The 27,284-nt window shown below is 49.6% G+C and overlaps 3 protein-coding genes across 9 annotated transcripts; all 3 read right to left on the reverse strand.

Annotated features, from left to right (window-relative positions):
• Positions 1–245: 245 nt before the first annotated feature.
• TXN2 (thioredoxin 2) lies at positions 246–7,542 on the reverse strand. 3 transcript variants are annotated; one of them, XM_021554110.3, is made up of 4 exons: positions 7,498–7,542; positions 6,857–7,041; positions 5,772–5,895; positions 246–1,009 (listed from the first exon to the last, which is right to left on the reverse strand). In XM_021554110.3, the coding sequence occupies exons 2-4, from the start codon at positions 7,039–7,041 to the stop codon at positions 893–895; spliced, it is 426 nt and encodes a 141-aa protein (XP_021409785.1). In that variant the 5' UTR covers positions 7,498–7,542; the 3' UTR covers positions 246–892. The 3 variants fall into 3 exon arrangements, with proteins under 3 accessions (XP_021409785.1, XP_077639510.1, XP_085425392.1); XM_077783384.2 differs by having other exon boundaries at positions 7,479–7,542; XM_085569266.1 differs by having other exon boundaries at positions 7,303–7,542.
• Positions 7,543–8,512: 970 nt separating this feature from the next.
• Positions 8,513–17,319, reverse strand: FOXRED2 (FAD dependent oxidoreductase domain containing 2). 2 transcript variants are annotated; one of them, XM_021554113.4, is made up of 9 exons: positions 17,170–17,319; positions 16,148–16,693; positions 14,463–14,714; positions 13,718–13,987; positions 12,853–13,019; positions 12,066–12,231; positions 11,322–11,563; positions 10,315–10,485; positions 8,513–9,557 (listed from the first exon to the last, which is right to left on the reverse strand). In XM_021554113.4, the coding sequence occupies exons 2-9, from the start codon at positions 16,669–16,671 to the stop codon at positions 9,292–9,294; spliced, it is 2,058 nt and encodes a 685-aa protein (XP_021409788.1). In that variant the 5' UTR covers positions 16,672–16,693; positions 17,170–17,319; the 3' UTR covers positions 8,513–9,291. The 2 variants fall into 2 exon arrangements, with proteins under 2 accessions (XP_021409788.1, XP_085425325.1); XM_085569199.1 differs by having other exon boundaries at positions 16,148–16,688; positions 17,170–17,277.
• A 156-nt stretch (positions 17,320–17,475) lies between these two features.
• EIF3D (eukaryotic translation initiation factor 3 subunit D) lies at positions 17,476–24,859 on the reverse strand. Of its 4 annotated transcripts, none has more exons than XR_014952013.1 (15): positions 24,735–24,859; positions 24,311–24,444; positions 24,037–24,082; positions 23,516–23,652; positions 23,331–23,416; positions 22,804–22,876; positions 22,553–22,665; positions 22,212–22,344; positions 21,518–21,665; positions 21,153–21,283; positions 20,628–20,713; positions 20,211–20,401; positions 19,649–19,791; positions 18,621–18,901; positions 17,476–17,626 (listed from the first exon to the last, which is right to left on the reverse strand). XR_014952013.1 is itself a non-coding variant. In XM_021554109.4 (15 exons), the coding sequence occupies exons 2-15, from the start codon at positions 24,431–24,433 to the stop codon at positions 17,613–17,615; spliced, it is 1,644 nt and encodes a 547-aa protein (XP_021409784.1). In that variant the 5' UTR covers positions 24,434–24,444; positions 24,735–24,859; the 3' UTR covers positions 17,476–17,612. The 4 variants fall into 4 exon arrangements, 2 of the variants coding, with proteins under 2 accessions (XP_021409784.1, XP_021409783.1); XR_014952012.1 differs by having other exon boundaries at positions 22,553–22,668; XM_021554109.4 differs by having other exon boundaries at positions 20,272–20,401.
• Positions 24,860–27,284: the final 2,425 nt, after the last annotated feature.

Below are 27,284 nucleotides of genomic sequence, written 5' to 3' on the forward strand. Positions count from 1 at the left end.
CTTTATGTGCAGTGAGCAGCTGTTCATCTGTGTGTGGGAGGCGAGTCCTCTCTCTGGCCCCCTGGATCCAGCAGCACACAAAGGAGGTCCTACAGGCAGCACTGAAAGCCCCATGGAAGGAATCCTCTATTTTGTTTTCAGCACATTACCTTTTAGTAGGGATCGAATCATAACCTGCACTTTCCCAGCCCATCATTAGAAACTGTGCTGCTGATACTCCCAACTCACCTCTCTGGACAGACAGATTTGTGGAATCAAGTTTTATTCTCCCAGCTAGACAGCAGTGACAGATAAGTGTTCTCTACTGCTGCAGACATACAAAAGGAGATCTATAAAATACTTCTCTGTATTTTCTCTTATAAAATTATAATGTGAACCCATGGATTTGTGGAGGAGTTGTACCTGTCCCAGCAACACAAGGACAAAGGAAGAAAGAGACAGGTTTCACAGACAAGCCAGTGGCATTCTCAGCTTTAAACGAACCCACCCAGGGCAGGTATGTACCATCATCTTGCAGGGAGCAGCTGCCCTATGCTCTGGGCTATCAGATGTGAGGCAGAGACAAAAACATTCCTCCTCTTAAGTCAGCAGCAGCAGTCTGCACGTCAGCTCTTGGCTGGTAAACATAGCCTCCTAATTCCAGCTACATTCCCCGTTTTGAGAATAAGCAGCCCTGCTCCTCAGAGCCCTTTGCAACTACTGCTGCTCATGAGAAAGGGGAGAAGGGGGAAAAGGAGGGAAGAGTTACAACATTTTCCATCTCCTAAATCACCAAAACAGAAGAAACCCCCAGGTTGTACAGGGCAGGCAATTGACCTGCCCTCAGCTCTCCCAGGCAAGGAATGCACAACATGGATGTGTCCAGAGGCAGAGGTACAGCCACCCTTTTACTTCAGGCTCCAATGAGTTTCTTGAGGAACGCCTCGAGCTGATCCTCATCCTTTATGCCCACAAATTTATCCACAACGTCTCCGTTCTTCATAGCCAGCACAGTTGGCACTGCTGACACCTGGGGCAAGAGAAACAGGGAGAAGGGTGAGCAAAGCCTGCAGGAAGCCACTTGCACCTGGTTTCCCAGTGGAAGTCTAAGGAAGCGGCTACAAGGGAGCTGAGCATGCACTGCTCTAGGGTAAGATGTCCTCTTGCTAAACAGGCCAACTGAGCTCCACGTTCCCCCTCTCTGCACTGACTTACACCACTTGACTTGAGATAAGGCTGAACTGCTTTTTGAGTTTAAATAAGACCCAAAGTTTTAAAGACAAAACCACAGCTAATACAAAAACCTTATCCTGTACAAATGCTTCTTCTCCTTCCCTTTTGTCCTACCATAAACGAACACACCTAGGACACAGACATAAGACCTTTTGACATTTTATGGCCAGGGTAGCATCAGACTGGACCCATGTTCTCCAGACAGGACTGGAGCGCTAATCCTAACCCACCCCACCATTGCACAGGCAGATTTCCTGCTCATTATATAGCAATGTCAATCTCCTTCAAGCCTTCTTCTTTTCCCCACTTTTGTTTTCACTTATTTATCTGGTCACAAACCAGTGGTCATTCAGTACAGATCCCTTATGATTAAGTATGAAATGAAATAGTCCCTCTGACCAGAGCTAGCAGGCAGCTGTGCTTCTCTGGGCACTGTTTTTTTAGCTCAGAACAAAGTTTGCTGGGAATTATCCAAGAGAACAGTGTTAGAAATGACAACACTCCCCAGGGACTTGCTGGTTGACTGGTGACAGCAGAAACCTCAAGGGACATGACTGAAAGAAAGAACAACCAGAGCTTGGAGAGCTGCAGCAATGGAAGATCTAATCACATTTCTGACCCCACAGCTTATCTCTGCAAAGTCTCCCCCGCCAAAACACATTCTGTCCTTATCTTGCCCACTGACTCTCCTCCAGCCTGTGGGGCCTTCCATGTGCACTGCCAGCCCTACTGCCAACAACGATCTGTAAATCCCTCTGGAAATCCATCAGAGGGCTGGCTTTTCTTCCACTGGGAGCCTGAGATGAAGGGGACATTTTGTTTTCCCTTCCCACCCGGTTCCAGCTGGGCAGTCCAGCGTGGCTCCCCACAGTGTCCTTCAGGGCTTGTGCAGTGTCATGTGAAGGGATGGGAGCGTTGGGGCTGCTCAATGCACAATCTTCAGCTCCTCCTAGTGACTGCAGGGAGCAGATCCAGAGGGCTTGGGCCCCAGCACGGGTGATGGCGGCAATACATTCCCTTGCGATTTTAGCAGAGAGAAATGATGCACTGCACTCAGCTGCTCTGTCCCTGAAAAGGCCAAACCTCCACTGAGCCTCCCTCTGGTTTGCACAGTGGGTTAGTATCAAGCAGAGTTGCTCCAGTCCCATCCAAAAAAACAAGAGCTGGCCCCTAGCTGGCTGGGGCCCTAGCTGGCTGAGGACAGGCAACTCTTGGAAGCTCTATGGAGAAGCAGCCAACACCATGCTGCCAGGCCCTGCAGGCTGATGAGAGCACCCATGAGTTTCACATGGCTTTGATTTCTCTGTCTCTTTCCCTCTTTGTGCAGGTGAGCAAATCCAAAGAAAGAGTGGAAGGTCTGGGGATGGTGCTGCAGAGCCAGATGAGAATGGGGGGCACAAGGCAAATTTACTCTGCACAGAAAACATGATGTTTTTGTCAGCTTCCTTCCTGCCAGCTGCAGCAAGGGCAGCCTGTTAATGGAGCACGTACTTTGTTTTGCTGGCTGAGAAGCAAATATCATGGGAATTTCTAGAATGCAAAGATGAGGGTACTTTTTCTTTTTTTGGGTCCCATCTGCACTGAAGCTAAACAAATTTTACTCCTCCCTGAAGAGCATTTCTACAGAAAAAAATCAGTCTGCTTTTGATGAGTGTTGACCACACAGATAAATAATCAAACATGGCCATCCAGGTTATTCCTGGCAACACCCGTACCAAGGGAATTCTCTCCCATCTGAAACTTTTATAGAAGCTCAGATGCCACACAGCAGAGCAGGGGGAAGGATTTCACCCAGGCCTTGAGTGAGGAGGTAACAGGGTGGAGCTCCACTGATGAAAGACTACCTCTGTACCCAGCAGCTCTCCTGAGCTGCCCACCCACAGTGGCCAGAGAAAGGGCTGCCCTTTCCTGGTCACCACACACAAAGGCAACTGGCTAAGGCAAGAGATGAATCTAAAGAATTTTAAGAGACTGCAGATAAACAAAAGTATTTCTTCTCCCTTTCTGCTCTTGAGGCAAGAGGTCAGGAGCTGGCTGGAGCAGTGAAGAAAGGCCACAAGCAGAGATGAAAGGTATTAGATAAAACGGGGAGTTCCCAGAGACAGCACTTTTGTGCTGGGCATAACAGGACAGGGAAGGATACAGGGGACATTCCTAGTTGCAGAAAATGCATCCGTGTTTTGTGTTAAGTTGGAATGGCTAAGAGCCAAGGGCTTGTATAAAGGAATGTGCCAGCATTCCTCAGCTCTTCGGAGGGGTCTCCCCCTCCTGCTGCCTCCCTCTGCACCAAGGAGGCTGCTGAAGAGGACACTGTGCAAGGAGGCAGCAAGCTGGGGGCTGCGTGTGTGTGTGGGCAGGGGAATAAACATGGATGGAGTGAGACTTCCTGGCAGCTAGTGAAGGAGTTGTGGGGGCGGCATGGACACTGAAAACCCCCAAACAAAGACTTCCTCAGCGTGCAGACATCAGATCCTCTAAAGAATGGCTTTAAAACAAATATTTTCTGATCCCCTCTAAACACCACCTGTGGTTTTCCTAATCTCTCACAAACACTCTGGTCCCTCTTTGATCTCAACTTGGTGCCTTCCCATCAGCCCTTACATTTCTCCTTACATGGCAACTTCCCAGAAGATGAAGCAAAACTAAGCACGTGCTCAGCACATGAACAAAACTTCTGCCTCAGAAAGGATCCTCCAAACGACAAAGATCTGAGCAGAAAATTCTCCTATGCCCCTACCTGTTTGCAGCTATGGTACTTGCAGACAGTCGTAAGGACAGTGTTTTAGCCACGGGGATAATGGCCAAGACAAGACACACATGCATCAATTCAAAAGTGGAGGATGGCCTCTCACAAAACAAAAACTTCATCATGTTTGTGTATAAGGTTCCCAAATGAACTGCTAGAAGCTGACCCATCTCTGCAGCCTCAGTCCTTCCTGCACACAAACAAACACACAGCAGACAGTGCTCCCTCAGCACCCATGGGGAGAGGATGCAGCACGTCATCAAACTTGCATAACTTGGGACTTTCAGCCTCTTTTCACAGACCTTTCTCTGCATGCACACACCCTGCTTGCAGTTTTCCACTCATCTGAGATTATCCTCTGGTAATCCCAGCTCATTCTATCTTCTGGAAGGCTTGGAACAGTATGTGAGTTGAGCTAATAATCTCTATTCTCTTCTCCTTAGTATGGTTGCTACCAGAGCTTTCCCTGCATCTATTAGGATTTACACACTCTTAGATCATCACTAAAACCATCTCATCCTCTTCAACTTCTCACCAGCACCCTCTGAACTACAAAGCCTTTTGGGCTAGCAGCAGCCAGCCCTGCTCAGGAGTCAGCAGCCACCTTCCTTGGCCTGGGGTGTATCTGCCAGCAGGCCTCCACCCTGGAGAGCACCAGAGGCTCTTGTGCTGAGCTTGTGGGAGCTGCAAGTGATGACTGTGGCCACCAGCGGTGTGGGCACGCCACCACAGCACAGGCAGAAAGGTCTCCCTGAGGAAAGAGTGGGAGGGAACAAGCTGTTTCCACTTCTGTCTCCTCCTGGCTTAGCAGGGTGCAGGAATGGCATCTTCTCCAGGCTCAACAAAATGACAGCTTGCTCAGGAGACAGCTCACACTTTTAAGACCAGCTTGAGGAGCTTGCTGTGCTAGTTGTCACCCTGGGAGCAGGACTTCATCTGCAGAGGGGGAGCAGATCCATCTGTGTGATACCCAAGTGAAATTGAAGCATTTTAGCATTTTTTTCCCCTGTAAAACATAACAGCAGGATGCCCCAACTCCATGGGCAGAGCGGTTGTTTGCAAGGAGAGACAACAGAGGCAAGCACGGCCCTCAGAGGGGCTTTTGTGTTTCTTAAACTACCAAACCACTGACAGAGGGGACAAATAAATGAATCATGTAAACTAAAGCCATGGCCTTCTCCAGTCATTCTGCTCCTTCCTGGGAGAAAGGCAGCAAAGGGAACACACCCAGCAGTAATGTCACGCACTAGTGTAAGCACCAAGGTCCTCCCTTTTCAAGAGACATGTGCTCCTGTTGTTTTATTTCTAACTTGGCTTCTACCTATCCAAACAAAACTCACTGTGTCTCCTTGTGCTGCAGCTTAAGGATAAGGATGTTATGACCCAGCTTGAGATCCTGAACAAGGAAGGGAAAGAGAGGACAGGCTGGTTGCACAAAGATCCATGTTCAGTAGCACGGCAGAGTGGGGCTTGTAACTTCACAATCTTGCCCTGCACCTGAGCAGCCCCAGCTGGCAGCAAAATGCCACGTGTACTCCAGGCTCCTTGAGGCCAGGGAAGTGTTTACACTGACACCTGCAAGGCCTAGAGGACACCTCCCTGCAGAATTAGAGGTGGGGATGCTGGGCATGACCAGCAGAGCTGGAGCAGAGCCAAGCAGCAAAATCCACCTACTGACAAGTGACTCAATGGATCAGGATCCTGTAGGCTCTGGGCTTCCCCTCCAATGCTGCTGCAGTGCAGGCACAGCTCTGCTCAGGGAGGCACCTTTACACTGCCAGCCAAAGAAAGTCTGTGCTCTTCCACCTCCTACCTCGTACTCGATAGCAAGGTCTGTGTGATCGTCAATGTCCACCTTGGCCATCAGCACCTTCCCCTCCTGCTTGGCCACCAGCTTCTCTAACCTGGGCCCTAGGATCTTGCAGGGACCACACCACCTGATGGAACAGGAAAAAAGAGGGAACATTAGGAGAGGCAGGTGCAGCCATGGAAGGCATGCTGGTACACCAGTGCCTTTACCACCACTGCTGTTCCACTCAACAGCCAGCCTGGAAATACAATTCCTGAACCATGACTTAGAAAAACACTTCTCTCACAAAGGAGCTGTCAAAGGTTAAGGAAGCTCTGCATCCAGTTTCAGGCTTCAATTAATTGTCGTCTCCTCCCTGGATGATCCCAACTAATGCTCACTTTGGTCTGTCAGTTAGTTTATTTAGAGCAGGAGTTTTTTGGCTTTTTTTTTGCCCTGTTTGCCCCACATCAGCTGTAACTGGCTCATATAACAGTAACTGTAGAATTATGAAAATATGTGAAAAACCCAAAGATAATCAGTATTGTTAACACAGCAGATAGTATCTAAGAATATTTTTACTGGCAGGTGGATGACAGCATTTTTATTGATGCCAACTGCTGTCATTGGAGTTATTAAAAACATTTGCTATAAAGAGCCTCAAAACCACACAGCTTTAAGAAACATGGAATGATACACCATAACAATGGTGAGGCATAGCAAGTGCAGAGCTCTCTGTGGTTGTTAACAAACTTTAATGTTTCTAAGAGGACGTTGCATCCATGAAGCATAATAGGGCAGACATCAGAGCCTTTTCCTGAGATGCACCACTGGGGCTGGGATGACACCTGAGCACCTGAAAGGTGCAGCTATGTCACCCAGGGGAAAGCCTTCCTGGCACTCCTGCAGGATGTAGCTGTGAGGGGAATCTTCATGGATTGAGCCTGATGGGCAGAAGCATCTTTCAACACTGGACTGCATAGCTTGGGAAGCTCTAAGGCATGCCCCTCCATGGTAAGCCCGGAGTGCCACCACATCAGGAAAGCCACAGGGCCACAGCTGCATGGGTGATGGCAGAGAGGGGTGCAAGAGGCACGAGCGGAACTTACTGTGCATGGAAGTCCACCACAACGGGCTTGGGGCTGTTCACCACCCGGTCCTGGAAGTCGCTGCCGTCCTGCACGTTGAAAGTGCTCCTGCGGCCGGCTGAGGTGCCAAAGGCCCTGCCGTGGGATGCCAGGGGCCCCCGCGCGGGGAGCGACAGCAGCCGCTGCAGAGCCAGCCTCTGGGCCATCTGTGGGGAGAGTGGCTGTGAGGTGGGTGCCCTGATCGGAGTCCCCTCGGCAGGACAGCCCCCAGGCCAGGAGGTGTCCAGGAGAGAAGTACGGGGTACGACGTGACTGCTTCCTGCCCCTGTGCCTAGCCCTGCAGCTCCAACCCGGCGGGCACGGGGCCCCCAGCCGCACCCCGCCTCCTCCCCGTTTGCAGGGAGACAGCAGCAGGCACAGGGTCCCTGTGTCCCTCAGCCCTGCAGAGTGGAGCTGCCCCCACCCACCGGGCAGACCCGGGCCTGCACCGATACCGCGGGGCTCCTTAGCTCATGTCCCGACAGGCGGCGCAGGCCCCCCGCCCCCAACCCTGGGGGCGACAACAACCCCAGACGGCGGCGCCCCGCTGCTCCCGAGCCCGGGGCCGGGGCCGGGAGGGCACGGCCGGGAGGGTCCCACTAACCCCGCCGCCCCGCCCGCACCTTCAGGCGCGGAGGTGACCGCGCGCGCCGGCACCGCCCCACTGCGCCGATTGGCCGCCGCCGCCGGAAGGCGGCCGCGAGCGGGCGGCCGCACGCCAGCCGGTTGGCAGGCGCCCCCAGAGCCGGGCGCCTCCGATTGGCTGCCGTGCCCGCCACTTAGCCCACCCCGGAAAGGATTGTGGGATGTCACGTGGAGCGATTGGCGGCGGAGCCCTCCAATGGGCGCAGCGAGCGCAGCACGAGCCGTGGCGCGCCCTCAGCACGTGGCGCGGGCCCAGCGGCGGTGGCTCCCTTCAGCTTGAGGCTACGCAAAGGCCGCCTGCTGCACCTGCTTCTTTAAGCGCTCCTGGAAAGCACAGCTCTACAGTCCCCCAGACAGCAATTAACCTGCTTCTTTAAGCGCTCCTGGAAAGCACAGCTCTACAGTCCCCCAGACAGCAATTAACTCCGTGCAGGGCAACGGGATCAACCTGCACCCCTACATGCAGGGGAGACCACCGACGACCAGCGTGGCCCATGACACCCTCTCCAGCTGCATGTCAACAGGCACTATCTTCCAACAGCAGCATTCCTTGAGTAGCCCAGCAATCTCAAAGAGAGCAAGAACTCCTCTGTCACTTCCTTGACCTCTTCTGCTCCTCTGCCTCTCCAAGTAACTGGAGTTTTAGGGAAACAGCTGAATTCAAGGGATTGGGACAGCTTTAGGTACATGTAACATACAGCCCCCCTCAGTTTGGAAGCAATAGTGTGCATTTTTTAAGAAGCTAGAAAGTTGAAAAACACGTGGAGGTGAAAGCCTGTTCCCTGTCATCCCTCCTGTATTTCCTAGAAATCACAGGGACATCATGAGGTCAAGCTCAGATGTGCTCTTGGCTTTGCAACTCCAGGCCCATGGAAGGAGTCCATGGACAAGCATACGTTGCTGACAAGAGCAGCAGTAAAGTGCAGATAACCTCCCTGTCAGTCCCTTTAGAATCTCAAGGTGACTGTAGGGGAATAAAACAGAGAAAGAGCATTTTAACAACATCAAACTTTCTTGATAGGACATAGTGCAAATAGGAGAAATATTGGTCATGCTTTATAAATTATGGGCTAACCTTCTAGACTCCTTGGTATGGGAGAAGAAAAATATGAGGACAGCAGAGCCAAACTCTTAAGTCTCTGTGTCCCAGGCATTCCAAGCAAGCTACTCATCTGTTGTGGAGGAAAGAGTCCTTGTAGTGTTCTCTGGGAAATTATAAATTATCTGACATATACAGTAACTAAAAAAAGCATCTTTCCCCACTCAAGCTACACAATTGCCCTAACCCAAATGCAGGAAAAATACCAGAAATTTGCCTGGAGTACCACTTCAGGATTCAATGCAGAAACAAATCTTCAAGTATACACAGTGCATGGCATCCAGAGACCAGAGAGCCACAGGCTGTGAGCAGGCCACCTCTGAAGGGTGACATCTGAAGTTTCCCAGGTGTTCCTGCGCTCACTTCTGTGGCTTCTGTATGTCACTGCAAATACTGGTCAGTGAGATAAACACCAACACCATCTTCAGGCAACTCTGAACTCTGCAAAGACAACATGGGAACCTCAGCATCACTGGGTTTTGGTCCCTCAGTCCTTCAGAGTATGTTGGTCCTCTTTGTAACAGCAAGATCTGAGCAGGTCTTTGGCAACTCATGATCAGTGGGAAGCATGGGGATGGAAAAGGGACACTGGAAAGGGCAGAATCCTGCTGTGGATCTCTGTTACAGTACTGACACAAGAGCACCTATGAATTTCAGTGTGGAGCAAGAAAGGTTAAAGCTCATCCTTGGCATTAACAAGATGCTGCAGAGGACGAACTGGTATCCCATGATCTCTCATCAACTGCTCCTGTGATCCATCGTGGCTGTCAGGGGGTCTGTCACCCGAGAAGTCTGTGTGAGTGTAATCCTGGAGCAGCCCAGCCTGTACCGCGTGGTGCCGGAGCTCCTGGCTCCCCACCAGTCCCTGCATTCGAACGTAGCCCTGCTGGCAGGAGGGAGGCAGCTTCTGATGGGTGAAGGCAAACAGGAAACAGGACTCTGCAAGGGAGAGGATCAAAACTTAGAGTCAGCAGAGATACCCTGTAGGGAAATACTCCCATGAACTATCAGGGACTTGCCCAAAACAAAAGGCAGAGAGGATGAGGGAAGATGGCTGGAGTTTCCCACCTGGTACCCTGCTGTGGGTGGCAGCACAGTAATTGATGTAATTCTGCAGAGCTCAGATGCAGAGAGGGACCCCTAGTCTGCACACTGAGAAAAAGGAGCTAGATTTGAGCTTGCATCCATCTGGCATCTTCTTTGTGCACAAGATGGCTTCCCTCTGTGTGGCTCATAGGCTTCCTGCAGGAGTCTTCCCACATCTATCTTAAGACCAGGAAGGGAGGCAGCAGAGGCCCTTCACCTCTCACCTCACAGCACTCCCATTTCCCATGGGAAAGCAATCCAATCACCAGTACATGAAATTCAGTACACAATGGCACAAAGTGTTCAGATAATGAAGAAGAAAGGAAAGCTGCAGTCAGAAAAGGGATTGAACCCAACCTTATATGCCTTTCTCTAAATTCTGTCATGCCTGGGGCAGTCATGGTGAACAAGAGCAAGGACTCTTTGGGAAGATACACACAGAACAGCACTTTGTACCATCTGGTGAGTGCATTGAGGAGGTGTGACTGACAGTGAGACAAGCAGGTCATCACAGGGAGATCTCAGCTACTGGCAGAAGAGATGACTCCTGTCACTTGTTCCTCACATTGCTCCTCCCCTTCCTGCCACTTCGACCCTGTGCACAAATTACCTGCAAAGAAATTGCGCAGGTCGGTGCTGAGGCAGTTCTCCAGAAATCGCCTCAGTGGCAAGATGTGAGCATTTGGGGCTGTCCAGTCTGTCAGAAAGTCCTCCACAATGTGATGGATGGCATTTGGCCGGGGCAGAGGCCAGTCTGGGGGACGGACTCTCATCTCACGCTCTGCCAAGAGAACATTAAGGGAGTCTCTTAGAAGCAAAATGGCATTAAAAAGAGCTTGGGGAGTGGAAAGCAGCTATGACAGCTGTTTCCGCTTTTGTCCTGACCTTTTAATCCATTACTTTTGTTTGCAATCCCCTCTGCTAGCTCTGTCCTCAACAGCCCTGCCACTGCACAGCTGCCCTCTGTCCCTGCCTGTAGCATTCCTGTCATTTCACTCCTGTTCCCCCTGGGTAGGGACTGCCAGATGGGCTGTGTTGTGTTGAATGCTGCTACCCATCATGCTTATTCCTGAGAAGGCAAGCTGGACCCTGACCCTGGGTGTCTGGAGATGAAGATTTCAACGCACTCATTTCCCAAGGAAGTCTACTCTGAGCCTGTTTGCTGCTGGATAGAACACTCCTCTTCAAACCCTTGCCTTTGGCTGCCTCTATGTCTGTGTGACCTCTCAGACCTGGGCCTGCCAGAGAGCAGCTTTCTCTTGGCAGCAAGATGGCCAAACAACACCACCCTCATCTGACAGGCTCTGCAAAATACACATAGAGTGCCAGCCAAAGGGAAGAACTGTTCCTCTTTTAGGGCATGGGGAAATTTCCAGCACGCCTGTTTGTTCCTATTTTCAAATGTGAGGTCTCTGGTACAGCCCCCCACCCCCTATATCGGTCCTACAGATGGAACTTTCTTGCCAACTCTCAGCTTCCTTTTCAGCTCATACAGTGGTGGGAGGTGTCTCACAGGAAGGGGGAATAGTGCTTTCAGGTACCACCCCCACTCTGGCTCTGGTTTATCTTTATCTCTCTTTGTTTTGGTTGTGTCACATAACTAGCAGGAAAGCTTACCTGTTGGGAGGTGTTTGTAATAGTAAATAACAGGGTGTAAAAAGTTGGACTGCCAGGCATGCTGTGCCTCTCCCACAGCACGGTTGTAGTAGAAGACATCCTTGTCAGCCCCAGAGAAATTCCTCCCATATTCCATGATGATGACAAAGAGCCCATTGCGAGCCTTTCTTCCTGTCTGCATTTCCAGCTCAGCCAGGACTCCAATAGGGTACTCTTCCAGGTATTCAAATGCTGTGGCATTCCTGAGAATTGAAAACACACCATTGGAATTTTCCAGAGAAAGCCAGCTGGGATCCAACCCATCCTCAGCTGGTCAAGGCTAAAGCCAAAAAGTAATCAGATAGTAATTTTGTTTGGTCATTACAAATCCAAGCTGGACTTGATGCAGAGCTTATAAAGGCTGCAGACACCATTGTTACAAGACACCATTGTTTTCCTAGATTATGGGATTGTCTCTACAGTAGCACTACTCAATGAAGTTTTTCTCTGAGGTCAGTAAAAGAGTACTACACCTCTGAGCCACGAGGGAAGGTCTGGACCATTTCAGCCCTTTAAGAGGGAGAAACAGTCTGCACAATTGGGCACCAATTGCAGCAGTAGTACAGGTTTGGTGTGGCTGACTATGCGATGGTAACATCCTTAGACAGGAACAGCACAATTGGTGTGGTGGCAGCATGGGAGGCAATGGTAAGGAAACAGAAATGAAATTATGGAGCACAATGCTGGGAATAATTACTCACTCACTCTCTCAGCAGTATGATGTCAGCCAGGACACTGAACATCTGGTAGAGGCCTGAAGCCTCATTCACCCTCTTGATGATGGAATTGGTCAGCTGTGTAATAGGGTAGACTGTGGATGGCCAGGGGACACCATGGTGACGGTTTTCCAATAGGCGATGGACTGCCCGAGCTGAGAGATGGAGAGAAACAAAGACAAAGCTTATGCTTTAAGAGATCAAATCTCTGTGCTGCAGCAGGACTCAATAAACAACCTTTACAGCTCCTCTGTGCTCAGGATCTCCCACCCCAATTGCTGGCAACTGCAGTGGAGATGCCCTTGGAAAGCTGATGTGATGCTAAGTGGTGGGGGAGGGGGCAGGGGGGTCCTTGGGGATATTTCATTACTTCTCAGCATTCCTTTAATGATAAGGATGGGCACACACAGATAAAGAAGGAAATTCTCTCTACTGCCCACAGTTGCTGGGTTTTAACTCCACAGCACAGACCTCTCACCCACAGCCTGTCACGAGTCAGAGCATCTGGCAGGAAGAAATCTATTGTGTTACATAAATAACAGACAGCGGGCAAGAGAGACACAAGACAAAACAAAGACAGACAACCAAAAACTTCATGTATGACCCCAAGTCACTTCTCCACTTCAGATGATGCAGCTGCAGCTTGAATGCGTTTTGTTCTTTTATTGCCAGAATAAGACTAACGGCAATCTCTTTCCAGCAGTAAGCTATGGATTGTTCCTTCAAAGGGAGGATCAATTTCTACCTCTGCCCTTTCTGTACACCCCAGTACTCACTTGTATACCGGAATCCATGGATGAAGCCCCCAGCAGATTTCCTAAAGTCAACTGAATGGCTAGCAGTGCCAAGAACAAAAAGCCCTCGAGTGCCTCTAGACTCATAGCTGGGTTTGATTTGAGGATACTTCTTAATATTCCCTTTTCCTGGCATCATTCTCAGGGATCTGATACGCAAAAGAGAAGAGCACGCTATCAGGAAGGACAGGAGTAGAAAAATAAAAAGGGTTTCTGATACACATTATGTTGCAGCCACTGCAAGATTCTGCTTCATACCCCTACTGATGTCAGTGGCATTTATAACTAAAAAGAGGATCTTTGGAAGATAAAGGTGTTGATCTCAAGATACCCCTGGACAAGATCTAATTCTCAACTAAACCATTAACAATTAATTTTGGAAGACAGTGAAGTTAGCAGTATCATTTTCAACTGCAGGTTGTACCAAGGTGGAATGGAGGTTGTATTCTCAGGGAATTTTTTTTCCCAGACAAAACCTTTTTGTAGTGGTCTGCACCTTTAACATCCTCATTTCAGCAAAAAACCTGAACATTGCTAGCCTTGTACATGTGATTTGGCAGGTCGGGATGTTAAGTTCTAAAGGCACAAGCTTTTCTGTGTCACTCAGGTCTCATTGCTCCCATCTGCACAGCCTTAAAGCCTGTTGGTCAGAGGGCAGTGACACACATTCCCACTGGGACACAGCCTTACCTGCAGGATAAAAAAAGGACTATGCAGCACCAAACACCTCAGAGCACACAGAGGTCCAAACAATGCTACCAGGAGACGACCTGGTCTTCCCTTTCCTCCCTACTCAGGCCCTTCAGCCTAAATACCTTTTTTCATGGAGATCCTGGTTCTCCCTCACCTATTATAGATAGAGAAGTCAAACTTCCAACCCAGGCAGCGGATGACACGGTCATAAGGTGCGCGGGTAGCAAAATTGTCCAGTTCATCCTGAGGGAGGGTGATAGAGTCAACGCCCATGCTGATGTTCCTGTTCTCCAAGTAGAACTGCAGTGTGATGTGCAGCTTTCCCTTTTTGTCCTTAATGATAGCCAGATCTTCCAAATCACCCTCCAGAAGCCCATCCAGAGATTTCAGCTGGTAGGTGTCCAGTAGTCCATTGTTAATTGCTCTATGGAAAATACAAGAATGTAAAGGAGAGAGGTTCTGTCTTATCTCCTGGAAACGGGATAATTTATCAGGCATCCCAACTATTTTTCAGTGTAAGGGTTATCCTCAGAGCCTCAGGGCTCAAAGGAACAGCACAGGGAAAATAGCCTTGCTGTCCTTGCAGGATGTAACCAGCCTCTTAACTTTCCTCTGTGACTAGAAGCAAGGGAATAGCTTGAGAGCCAGTACATTTAAGACTATAGTTTCCAAGTGGACATGTTTTTATTTCACACTGGTGCTAAAAAGCTCTCACCAAGCCTCTGTTTTCAGCAACTGCAACCTGGATTAGTTTAAACCAAGGTCCTATAGAAAGCTCCATATTTACCCTGTGGCCCCCACTACGATAGCACCAGTCCAGCCAGCTGCCTGGGAAAGAGGTGATTCTCCTTGTTTATATTCCAGCTGTGCTAGAAGCAGGAATAGAAGCAGTTCCTTACCTCAGATCTCCGACATAGTGGGTGGCCCAAGAGAGGCGCACGCGGGACCGGCTCACCATGTGGATGAAATTCGTGACACCCAGGATGTTCTCCGCTGTCTCGAAGGCAGAGTTCCCTCGGCCCAAGATCAACACGGTTTGGCCAGCGAAGTCCTCCGGGTTGATGGACACAGTCTCGTAACCTTCAACATACTCTGCGCCAGGAAAGTTTACCACATTGGGAACCCACATTCCAGCAGCAACCAACAAAGAGCTGCAAGAACAGGGATAGCACATGGAAATGCAGGAATTTCAGGAAAGGGGTTCCATCTCCTCATTCTTTCCTCCTTCCACTGTGGAAGGTGACTGCAATGTGACCTCCACAGTGGCACTAGACCAGCTGAACAGGCCATGGTTTCAAAAGAAACCTCTACCTAGCTTCAACTAATGACCTGCTCCTCTCTTCCCTATCCTCAGGACAACTAGGAACACTGTTATATATAGCAACAGTCAGTGTGGGTGCTGTATATATGCATCACCCTCGCCTGTTCATGAATGCAACTTCTACTCATATGAACTCACTGACAGTATCACAGGTTGATTATATATGTTGCATAAAAATGACTTTGATTTAAAATTTGAGTTGACATTTGGCAGAGCAGAAGTCATTTTTAAGTCAGACAGGAAATAGTTTCAATATTTTGAAATGTAACTGCCAGTCATAAAAACATGTTAGCAACATCACTAATTGTTAACACCAAAAATAACTACAGTGATATTTTTATATCACTCCATAAGAGCTTTTACTTGAATCGTGAGGAAGTTTTTGTGACTTAGATGGAAGCACCAGGCGGCTGAGGCAAGCAGCACTGCCTGCTGTCCCAGCCTTGCTTACACAGCGTCCCAAGCGCAACTCGCTCACAGTACGTGGGTGTCCGGGGATTGCCTTCTGTCCCCTCAGAGCCTGCCAGCAGCACACCGGCAAGTGACAGCCAGCACGACCTGCTGTCGTAGAGCGGAGGTTCTCGGGAGAGGTGAGAAATATACTCCGTATGTTCACAAAAGTAACTTCGAGGTTTTTAGGAATGGAGCTCAGTGGCAGTACAGGATTACACACACGTAAATAGGACGAGTGGAAGGGGAATTCAGCGACCCAGCAGCCCTGAAGTTTATTTCTCACAGTCCCTGCCCCTCCCCCAAAAAACTCCCACTTTTCTTCCCCCATCCCGTTCCAGCTCTGTGCCAAACGAGGGCTTCACTTGTCTGGGACACACCCCTGAACACATGCGGGAAAACGGGAGCAAGATGTCACTGAATTGACTCAATCCAGTTTGTAATAAAGGCAGTGTTAGCTGCGAGTACAACCGAGTTATGTTGTTCACAGACAACAATTATCTAGTGATAAAACAAAAGTGATTTCAAGCATACCTATCAAGGACACATGCTGCAGTGATGGCCATGGCAGCCAATTTGTGTCAGCCCTCCCAACCTCCTCAACTGCCCAAAGCAAAACACTGCTCATGAAAGGCAATGCCTTCCCAGGAGCAGTTATTCCACCCATCCACCTGCCAATCCCTAAAAAATGTTTTCCGCCTGTGATAGTGATTAAAGCTCTAAGAGGCTGTGAAATCTCCATCCTCGGAGATACTCGTGCCTCAACAGGGCGAAGCTCTGAGCTGCATGTCAAGCTCCAGGTTTGCCTATTACCTGCACTTGTAGTTCTTCCTGTCCTGGTCGGTCAGGAGAAAGAAATGGCCGTTCCAGGCCTGCTCATTCTTCTCCAATGTCACATGGATGATGGCTGTGTTGTACTGAACCCGCAGCTTCAGCAGGGAAGCAAAGTCCTCCAGGTAACGCACCATCGTGTCAGCGTTGGGGAAGAAGTCGCGAGAGTAGCGTCGGAAAAGCAGCCGCCGGTCGTGGCTGAGAAGCGAATTCCAGTCATGGCGGAGGTTGAACTCGCTGTTGGACTTGCCCGTGTACTGCTTGTTGATGCTGATGAGTTTGCGGTGCCGGGGGTAGAGCGCGAAGAAGCTGCCGGGAGCATGGCTCCGCTCAAAGACGAGGTAATCCCGGCCGGCTTGCTGGAGGAAATAGGCCGCCTGCAAGCCCGCGGGGCCGGCCCCGATGACGCAGTAGTCATGGTACAGGAACGCGGCACCACTCACGGCGCACAGGCTGCTGGCGTACAGGGCCAGCCCCAGGAGCGTCCCGCAGACCGCCGGGGCCATGGCGGGGCTGGCGCAGCCTGCTCTGGAGGGAAGCGCACCGGGAGGCGTCACCCCAGGGGCTGCAGCCTCCCCACAGGAGACCCCCGACCCCACCAGCCCTCGCCCACCGCCGCCCAGACCCGGCCGCCATGACGGCCACACGCACGTTGGGGTGTAGGGGCCGGGCCCTGCTCCCTGCCAGCCAATAGCAGCAGGGCTCCCGGGCCTTCTAGCCAATGGGCGCACAGTGTCCTCCGCCGCAGCACACAGGTGGCAAGGTGGGGCAGCACCTGTGGACTGCTGGTGGCGAGCGCCTCTGCGCCCCACCAGCCAATGGGGACGGGCGGCGCAAGCCCCCCAGCCAATGGGAGATGGGGTGCCCAGCGCTGCCCTCGCTCCCCCTCCAATACGGTCCCGGCCCTGATGCCCCCGCCCCCGCCAAACGGCGCACGAGGCGCGGCGCACGTGACGCGCACGGCGGCCGCCGCCCGCCCGGACCCGTCCCGCCCGGGGCCGCACCTGCACCATGGAGCTCCCGCCGCTCCGCTCCTCCCGCTCCGCTCCCTCCTCCTTCCCGCGCCGCCCGGGCAGGGCGGGGCGGGCACGGCGCTGCCTCCCGCCCGCTGCGGGGGCGAGCGAGGGGGGGCGGCGCGCTCCCCGCGTCACGTGACGCCGCCACCGCCGCTTCCCGCCGCCGGCACCATGGCGGCGCGCGCACCACGTGTCCGGGGGCGGGTGGCGCTTAAAGGGGCAGGCGCGGGAGGGAGCCGCGACCGCGGGGGGACCCGGACCCGGCACACACACACACACAAGCAGCGCCGGCACTCGCCAAAATCAACTTTATTCCGCTTTCCCTCATATATGATCCTTTTGCAGCACAGCCAGGGCAGACGTACAGCCACAGCCCAGCCCCGATTCCGGGGCTGCCCCAGGACTGCAGCACCTTGGGCTGGTTGTAGGGTTCAGCTCTCTTCCTCTGAAAAAGAAGAGAAACAGAAATTAAGTGAATGCAGCTGAGGGAAGAAAACCCCACAATGAAACCCTCGCTTGTTAAGGAAATGCCACAAAGAACACAAAAAAACAAAGCTGCCACTTCGGGAGATTTTTCCCACCTCCAACTGTTGTCTCCTGCCTCTGTCCAGCTTCCCAACAAACCTTCCCATCAGCCACGACCACACACTTGTCATACACAATTTACATTCCTAAGCAAATTATGCAGCAGCCCAACTAACATTTCCATAATAAAATCCAGAGCAGCCAGCATAAGTTTACAGCCTAAAAATAACCTGGGAGATATTTTTCCTATCACAGAAGCAAGAGGTCTGTGGTTTTCCGCTGTCAGCAGAGCACAGAGATCTCAAATCGGAGATGGTTTTAGGCAGCAAAGGGCAGCTGCAGTTGTCCACTGGGCACCACTGATCCTCCAAAACTCGCATCCAGACCAGCCAGTGATTGCTCAGCTTCAAGAGTCACTTCGGAAAAGCCTTCACCACGCTCCCTCAACTGTACTCCATCAGCACGTATTTTAAATGTGTCACCTTACAGTCACTGCCATTTCTAAAACAGCAGTCGAAAAATACCCCAGTACCAACAGAAACTAGCACCCACCCACTCTTGCAGGCCTCGGGGCCGCTGAATCAAGGGCTTCTTGGCAGGCTTCGTTCTGCCAGACAGTGCTCTGGGACCTCCTCCCAACTTCTGCTAAAATCAGTCCTCATCAAGTATCCGTACAGAGGCACATCTGCATTTCCAACTCTGCATTGTTTTTCTTCCAGCTGAGTACTCCCAATGTCACTCACACCTTTTCAACAGTCCCATCCTTGGGACCACTCATTCTGCAGCCTCGTTCTTCTCCTGCCATTGCACTGGTCAGATCTGATCCTTATCTCTGGTCTTCCTCATATATCAACCCCTTTTCATCCAGACTAGTACATCACTTAAAAACATAAACCACCAAGTATGCTACAAACCTTCCTCTTCCTCTTCTTCCTCCTCATCCTCCTCATCTTCATCAGAGCTGAAGGTGCCATCAGGCAAACTGTAGATGCGGATCACCTGCTTGTTGGGGTCCTTGAGGATGAGATACTTCCCCTCATCCAGCTTCATGCAGATGTCAATGACGCATCGCAGGATGCCCCAGGCGTTCTCTATGCTCAGATTAATCTGGCTGGCAAATTCATTTGGCTTGAACTGCTGTGTGCCCAGGATCACGTGGCGGGCAGAATCTTTCACGTGGTAACGGGATACGTATCTAGGAGGGCAAGAAGAAACCAAAGGGTATCAGGAGATTACGCCCAGACAGAATGCAAAAAAAGCAGCATGATCATCTTATTTTTGTTTTCTTGGCTGAAAAATCCTAATACTCCAACACTGAAAGCTAAGAGGATTTCCTGGCTACAAACTGTCAATCTGCAATGCACCTGGAAATCCCCAAATCGGATGGAGAGGTACAAAAGATAAATAAAATTAGCCCCACAGATAAAATTAAGCAATAGCACGATTAGCTGGGTGTTTGCACGAAAAGAATCAATTCTGTGTCTGTGGATGGAACTGAGGGTTGCAAAACCACTAGAACTTAGGAAAAGCCTCTTGTTCATTGCCTACAGTACTCAACTCATTTTAAGCTGACAGTTTAAAAAACGATGCGGCCATATCTCCCCCCACCACCTGATTTCTCAGTAAGAGGGCATTGAGTATCTCAATCAGATTCCTGACAGACACAACAGTCACTGTATTTATTTCCCTTGTTGGTGACCACAGCAAAGAGGCTGAGAGCCCACACAGGCCACCTGTCCATCGTGTGTGGGGTCAGTCACAGCTGATGCCAAGAAGCAGCTTACACCAGGCCTGGTGCACTCACCACAAGCTTTCCTTTCTTAGCCATTCTTAACACTGGGTGATTTAAAATTCATTCTGTAAATGCTTCACTCAGCCATACACGAAGTTTAATAATGGAAAATGCACCTGGAAGATATTCTATGTGAACTGTCCCCCTTACCCAAGTTTAAGATACTCTGATCCAGCCAGCAGTGCACAGCATGTCCAGCGGGCCAGTTTGTAGCTGTTGTTCTTCAGCTCTGTGGCAATGACAGCCCCTCTCTGAGAGTCCAGCTTCTGGCGCCAGTCCACCCCATTGCAATACTGAGAGGAGAATCAGAACCAGTGTTACCTGACAAGCCACCAGCAGCCATCTCTTCAGCCTTCTCGTCATCACATAGGGAAGCTGCCTACCCTATTATACCATGTGAGGGAATGTGAACTGCAGGCTACAAATAAAGATCTTGCACTGGGAAGGGAGAAATGCAAGCAATTGGGATTGCTCAACATTTGTGGCACTGATTAGAAAGGGTAGTTTGTGAGGAAAGAATTCTAAAGAGAATCATAAAGAACAGACTGGCTACTGTGCTGAACACCCAGGGAGACAAGAGGGTTCAAACCAGCTACCTCACATTTAAGGGAATATCGCTTCAGCACTGCTTGTCCAAGAAAGTTATACTCCTTAGTGGAATGTAACACCCGGGGAACACCACCAGATGTTTGTCTCATCTTCCCTGCTGTACCTGGCATGTCAGGCAGCAGTGAAGCAGTTAGAGCTAGCTTGGGGATCCTGTTCTTCCTCACCCTCGAATCCCACTCGTTCAGTGTTTTGATGTTGATGAATGACACTTCTCCATTAGCTCCTGTCATCACTCCATCATGTTCACAACGGACAATGAGATCTATATCATCTCCCAGCTTCCATCTTCGGTACCTGCCAATACACAATCCAGCTGGTTATTTCTGACCTTTGTTCTCTTCCAGATCCACGTAAGCATTCAGCAAAATCCTTTCCTCCTCTATCTTTTCACTGTGAGGTCATCCATTAATCCCTTTCAAGGTAACGCTTCTATCAGTCACACTCCCAACGTGTTCTGCCTCCGTATCACACTGACATCCTGCCCCCTTGCCAAACCTGGGCATCAGAAATATCAACTTACCTGTATGCAACAGAGGCTACTTCATTTTTATCCATGTCATCCTCCACAAAGGGGTTTGGGTTGGGAAACTTGTATTTCTCCTTTCCCTGCAGATGAAAACAGCAGAGTATGTTAGGAGACAGCTTTCCTCTGTTGGAAAAATATTCTTTTACAGCAACAGTAGCTGATTTCCCTTATGTAGAGAAACACCAAAACATGAAGACAGCTGATGAAAGCCTCATGCCCACATTAGTCACAGCACTATAAGCAGTACTTGTACTGGTACTCAGGCTTCTTAAAGTGTACTGACAAGCCTGTCTACATCATCAACAGGAGTAGGATGACTCCTCTGTGAAGTCACGGTGAAAGCCTCTCTACAACAAAGTCACACTGCTCACCAGAAATAATCCCACCTCTTTCAAAACTGAAAGACCATGGGTATAACACAACTGTCAATTCTGTGCTGCATTAAAGCAGCCTTAATGAAGTCTCTTCTTGAGACTCTCTGGAACACAGACCCCACTACTCATCACTGTTCCACCTTACCATCCTCAGACACTGCTGGGAGAAGTTGTGATTGATGTAGGTAGCTTCCATGGCCAAGTTGCGTGGAGAATTAAAAGAGTTGCCCTCTTCCTGTGGTGGTTCATTGGCTGTTTCACTCACTGTCAGGAGGTCTGGGAAGAAAACCAGATGCAAGTGGTTATACTTGGGGGAGTAACTATGTCAGCTTTGGCGAGTTTCTAGCCCCACACCAGAGTAGATCAATACTGAAGTTCCCCACACAGCTATCACACGTACTGCAGTAATAAGCTTGTTCAGGGGGCTCAGTGTGGACACCCAAATTCACCTGAAGAAAATTAGACTCTTTAGCTACTACAACAGAAATTCCTTTCAGGACTTTTCCTCACCAAAATCTGAGTTGTCTCTCTTGTCAAAGAAAAGCTTGGATCCAACTCTCTGGACAATGATGTCCCAGGAATAGACAGAACGAGTGCAGCTCATCAGTGTGGCCAGGATGGCATCTGTGGCAAACACATTCCCTTGTGTCTTGGCCAGCTGTGAATACAGGAGGAGAAAATTATTTCAGCAATAAGAACAGATACCCCTTCCCTAGGCAGGATGAGAAGTCCTAGCAAACCAGATCACTAATTTCTTCTGTTCTGACTGAGAAACATGAACTGCTGAGTACCACATCAACTGCCAGTGAAGCATAAGGTACTACCCAGCAATCCTGGCCCAGCCTCACCCACACAAGAGGAAAGTAAGAAATTACTACAAAATGTTAATTCTGTCAGAAAATGCAGCTTCTCACTGCAGATCAGGTCACTAGAGAGAAACGTCTGAGCCTTCCTCACCACCAAAAGCAAGGCCCAAGGATCAGGTCTCTGACATAAGTTTTCTTCCCAGTTCTTCTGAAGTACTGGTCTGCTTGCCCTTCAGAATTCTACCTTTCCCTTGGCCAGTGTTCATAAATCTACCTCTGCCTTCCACCTTAGAAAAGTACAGGTACATGCTAATGCTTCTTGCTTTTACCCTTTGGTCTGATGGTGACAGCTGGTCTCTAACAACAGCACACACTGAGTTTTACAAACTGGTGGATACCTTTCGGATAACCGGGTCATCCGTAGTGGTGACGGTATGGAAGATGCGCTTAATGCTCCTCAGGAGCTTCTCATTCCTTGTTGTAATGCGGTCGAAGGCTTTGTCATAGTACTCTAGAGCTCCACAGCACTCTCTGCAAAGATAAGAGGACCATCTGGATACCCCTCCTACAGATAACAGCACCCATGAGGCACACAGGGCCTGCTGGGCGTTCTGTTACCTCCCCTTGGTTTTGGTACTTCAGTGAGAACGCTGGGACCAGGCAGGAGACCCTTGAGCTCCCGCTTTCCAAAAATCTGGTGACTTCAAGGAGCAAGCAAAGGGCTGCTTTAGGAACTCACATGTCCTGTGGCTCTGACACCTCCAGATAGCGCATTTTCATCAGCCGAGGGAAATCCATCTCCTCCTTCACCTCCCAGTCGCTGCGAACTTCAACAGAGGAGTCACGAGGTTTCTGCTGTGCGGCCAGAGGTGGGACAGGTACACAGAGAAATGGAGACACATCAGGATTTTTGCAAGAGGAGCTGCCTTTTGAGTGCAGCCAAAGAAACCTAACCATCAGAGGGGGCACAATGCCCATCAGTTTGTCTACCTGTGATTTCTGGTCCCACTTCTGCCTCACTCCAAACTGCTTCTGAAACTTCTTTTGTAGGCGCAAACGATCTCTAAAATGACAAATGTGAGAAAAGCCATGATTTCTATATATCATAACCACTCCTTCACTTCTAAACTACTACCAGAGCACTGCTTTCAGGCACCGCGCTGCTGAAACATTTGTTGAGCCATCTGTTGATCAAGACGCCCAAGAAATTAAAAAAAGTCTGTTCTATGCTCTGAGCAGCTCTTTATATAGTTTTACCTGAAGACTGAAATGCAGTTTTCAGAAAGGATATTCTCTCTTTAGAATGCCATGTTTACTTTCTAAATACAACTAAAAAAATTTAAAATCCATGCTTTTAAGCACTACTGACACCAGAAGAACACTGGACTCGAAACATCCTGAAATTCTTTGCTGACTGTTTGCTCCAGCAGACTCTGTTACTCTAAGTTTGCAAATTCATCAAGACTATGTTCACACACTCCAACCAGAGCTCAGTTTGCTCATCTCTGCAGCCTCACCTCTCCTTCTGCTTGGCACTCTTTGGCAATGTCTGCATGCTGAACTGCAGCATGTTCCGACGATCCTTGTCTCTCCGAAGGTTCCTCTGCAGAAATGACACAAAGAAAAAGGAAGACATTTCAACTGGGAAAGAGTCCTGTGCTGCCGAAGCTCCCCTCTGATCCTGTCTCTGAGAACACGCTACCTGTGCAAACCTCATGCGGTTCCTCTGGTACGCCGTTTTCTGCGTCCGGGCCGTGTCCACCAGCTGGAAGCTGGTCTCGTCCTCCTCGTGGAAATAGGCATACTGGCTTCCGCCACCAAACTGTGATGAGTACTTGTCTGGAAATAAACAAAGCATCTCAGCACCAAGGTCCTAAGAAAAAACCCTGATGCTTTGCCCCTTTCTCTCCCCTGCTCCCTTCCCCTAAGTCTGATATCTCAATTGGGACTCCTGCCTTACACCTGCATGTCTTCTCCCTCTCCAAACCTCCCTTATGAGCCTGGGTAGTAAGGTAGTACAAAAACCCAGAGTAAACCCCAAGGATAGGGAGAGGCCCACAGAGCTCTCCCACAGGTAAAGCACGCTTCCTAAAGTAAGCTGTGTGTCTTGCTGAGGTGTGCAGGTAATTACAGGCTGGGTGTGAGACATGAAAGCAGGAACGACGCTTGGAAGGAAACTATGAAGAAAATAAACCCCAGGAACAGCCAGCAGACCACACATACTTGTGTATCTTTTATCCTGGTACGTGGCTCCTGTCCAATCGGCCACCTAAGAATGAGCATAAACAGTCAAAAGTAAGTATTAACACGACATATGCTCCAGGTCTAATCCTTTGACTCCCACCTCTGCCTGCCAGCCCTAGGTGTTCACAGTGTGTCAGAATGCGCTGCCAAGGGTGCCAGAGGAGCAGCCAGGGTAACAAAAGCGAACACCGGAGGCAGCGTGCAGGGGGGCTCAGAAGGGACCGGAGCTCACGGCCCAGCACGGCACGGGTACCTTGCCCAGGCGGTCTCCTTTGCTGAAGGGCTGGTAGGGCATGTCCTTGAACTGCTCGGGCACAGCACACGGGCCCCAGCCGGACGGGTTGTCCTGGATCACGGGTGCCACAAACTTCGCCATTTTTTAATTTTCTGAAGATGAAAAAATGAAAAAAAACTCTCAAACTCTCAGCTGCCGTGCGGTGTGGCACCTGGGGCCTTGCTTCGGCACAAGCCACTGCGAAGGGAAAGCGCCCCTGCCAAGCAGGCCTGGGCAGGAAGGAAGGGTCTCGGCGGGCGCTGCGTGTGCCGGGGAGGGGCGGGGACGCGGCCCCACCGGAACCGGCGGGAGCGGTGGGGCGGGGCCGGGGGGTCTCGGTACGCGCTGGAGGTGCCGGCGCGACAGGAGAGCGGCTCCGGTGCGACCCCAGCTCCTCCCTCACCTGCGCGGCCCCGGCGCGGCCCCGATGGCGGCGGATGCAGCGGCGGATGCAGCGGCGGACCCGGGAGCGGTGGCGGCGGCGGGCGGGGAAAGGGCCGCGCGCAGCCCCGGCGCGCCCTTGGCGTCAGCGCCGCGCGACGGCAGCGCCCTGTCGTAAAAGCAGAAAACCGCCGACCCCCGGAAAAGCCAGCAACGAGCGCGGCTGCCGTAAAGCGGCAGTGTTGTCGCAAAATGTCAACTATTAAAATTTTCTTAGGAGAACGTGTTCTTTGGTGTTTGATCCTTGTGTGATTTCAACTCTGACCAACATGAAAACAGGTTTAATCTGTGAAACAGGAGCTAACAAACAAGCTCCAAGTGATGTCCAGGTGTTAGAAAGATAAATTTCTTGACACTAGAACTGCCTTGTTAAGGTTTAGGGATCAACGTTTTTCAGTGACCTCAGGGAAGGTTAACAAAGTTTGGGAAGAGGGACATACCACAGATAGTGGACACGAAGAATGCAGAATTTACAAGCCACAAAGACATTTGGCAGAACCCCCAAGGTAAGGAAGAAACTAATAAAGACAGCTCAGCAACTGTGCTGAATCAGCTCCAACAGAGTAAAAGGTAATTCTGGCAGGGGGAGATCATGGCCACTGACCCAAGAAACCACCAGCTCGAAAGGAGAGGGAGATTGAGCATGCAGGCTAATTAGCATGAGCAGGGAGAGGTTCGTTAACTGATAGAAGATATAATACTAATTAAAAAGAGAACTAGGTAACTTGTAGCCAAGGGCCATTAATGCCTTTGTTTGCGAAAATATATAAAGAGGGAAAAGTTTTCGTAATTGTGCTGGCTTTGTGGATTTGCCATCCAGCACTGCTTTCTTTGCAGATCTGTAAATAAATCAAATACCTGGATTGTGTGTGTGGATTGGCCTCTTGCAGACTGGGTGAAAGAACCTATTTTGGGGTAACACTGTCATTTACTGAAATTTCGTTCCTGCTTAATCACCACTTAATAAAGAAAAATATGTGGGAGTGGAAGAAGAGTGATGTTAAGGATAGTGTAAATTTGCCCTGTCGGTTAAAGTTTGACTTTTAAATGTAAAGGCTGGGGGTGTCATGTGACAAAGCCCATTCATTTTTCACCCAGATGTGATAAAGAGGAAGAAAACTTGGCTTTCTGTATGTGCTGAAGGCTCAGCAGAGCACAGCAGCTCAGACAACAGTGAGGTCAGAAACATCTCCAGTGCTAATGATGGCTAAACTTCCTGCAACTGTGGAACTTCTCTTGGCAGGGATGTTCAGCCCTATGCTAGGCAAATCCCTGTCGGGAATGTTTTTGGTGTCAATGACTTGCCTTTTTTTTTTTTTTTTTTTTTTTCTTTTAGAAAAACTTGAATTCAACTTACATTACAAATCAGGTGTTGGAACAATAATGATCCTCAGCTTAGTCAAATACAGATTTCAGATTTCAACTATTAATGTGCAGTTCCCATCTGGTCAAATTTGCCTTATAGACATGTGATGGAGTTACTGCGAGGTCTGGTTGGTAAATTCCTGTTTTCCCAGATAAAAACAGAGATAGATGTTAAGAGATAATTTTGTTAGAGAACAGACTTACAGGACTCTGGACAAGAAATATGTCAATAAAGTCACATGATAGGACAGGAAACATGACTTAATGGTGTGCCTTCTAATTTTCTCACACACACAACTTCTTAAAATAAAAATTGTATTCCAAACACTGCAATGATGCTGTGGAAAATCAGTTACTTTTCAGGCTGTAGTTGTATGATCATTCAACCAACATTTTCTTTTTAGAGGGTATTATAAAAACCACTTGACTTTGAGAATTAAAGTTGTGTGAAGAATGGGAATTGCACTTGCCCTTGCTGTGTTCGCAGTGTGATATTTGAGCTTTCCCATTGTCCCTGATGGCTTTCCTGGACCTGCTGGAAGGCAGACCTAGGGCTGGAAGTTGGATTCAGCCCTACAGGCTCTCTAGGAGACCATGAACCAGTGATTTAATACAGCAGTGCCTCGAGTCCCTGTCTCTGTAATTGGGTTAGTATTTCTTCTCAGGGAATGAGGACAATAAATCATTAAATCCCAAATGTTCTCATGGCAGAGTGATTGAAATTTTCTCTTCCCCTAAAAAGAGCAGGATCTGGTTTACAAATCTCTTCAGCTCACAGGCTAAAAAACTCTTTAGAGAATTTTACTGAGTATCTTTTGCCTAGGAAGAGTCTAGATCAATATTTTCCAGGCAGAGAGGTTGTGCATTTTCTTCTTTATTTTCCACTTGTGATTTCCCCCTCGAGAAAGAACCAAAGCTGCAGCGGTCTTTGCTTTGACAAGACACCCTGCCATTAATCAGAAGTGGGATTATTAAAGTGCCTCTTCCCACTAGCAAAAAAAAAAAAAAAAAAAAAAAAAAATCCACTTATAGAAATACAGTTTATAAAATACGATTTGTAACTGTCGCACCTAAACAGCCTTTTTGGAGACAAACAACATTAGAGCTGGAACTGCCTTGCTTGTCACTTGCAGTGGCTCAGTGGGAT

The sequence above is a fragment of the Lonchura striata genome, chromosome 1A, assembly GCF_050655825.1.
Source record: "Lonchura striata isolate lonStrDom1 chromosome 1A, ASM5065582v1, whole genome shotgun sequence".
In the NCBI taxonomy this organism is placed as follows: Eukaryota; Metazoa; Chordata; class Aves; order Passeriformes; family Estrildidae; genus Lonchura; species Lonchura striata.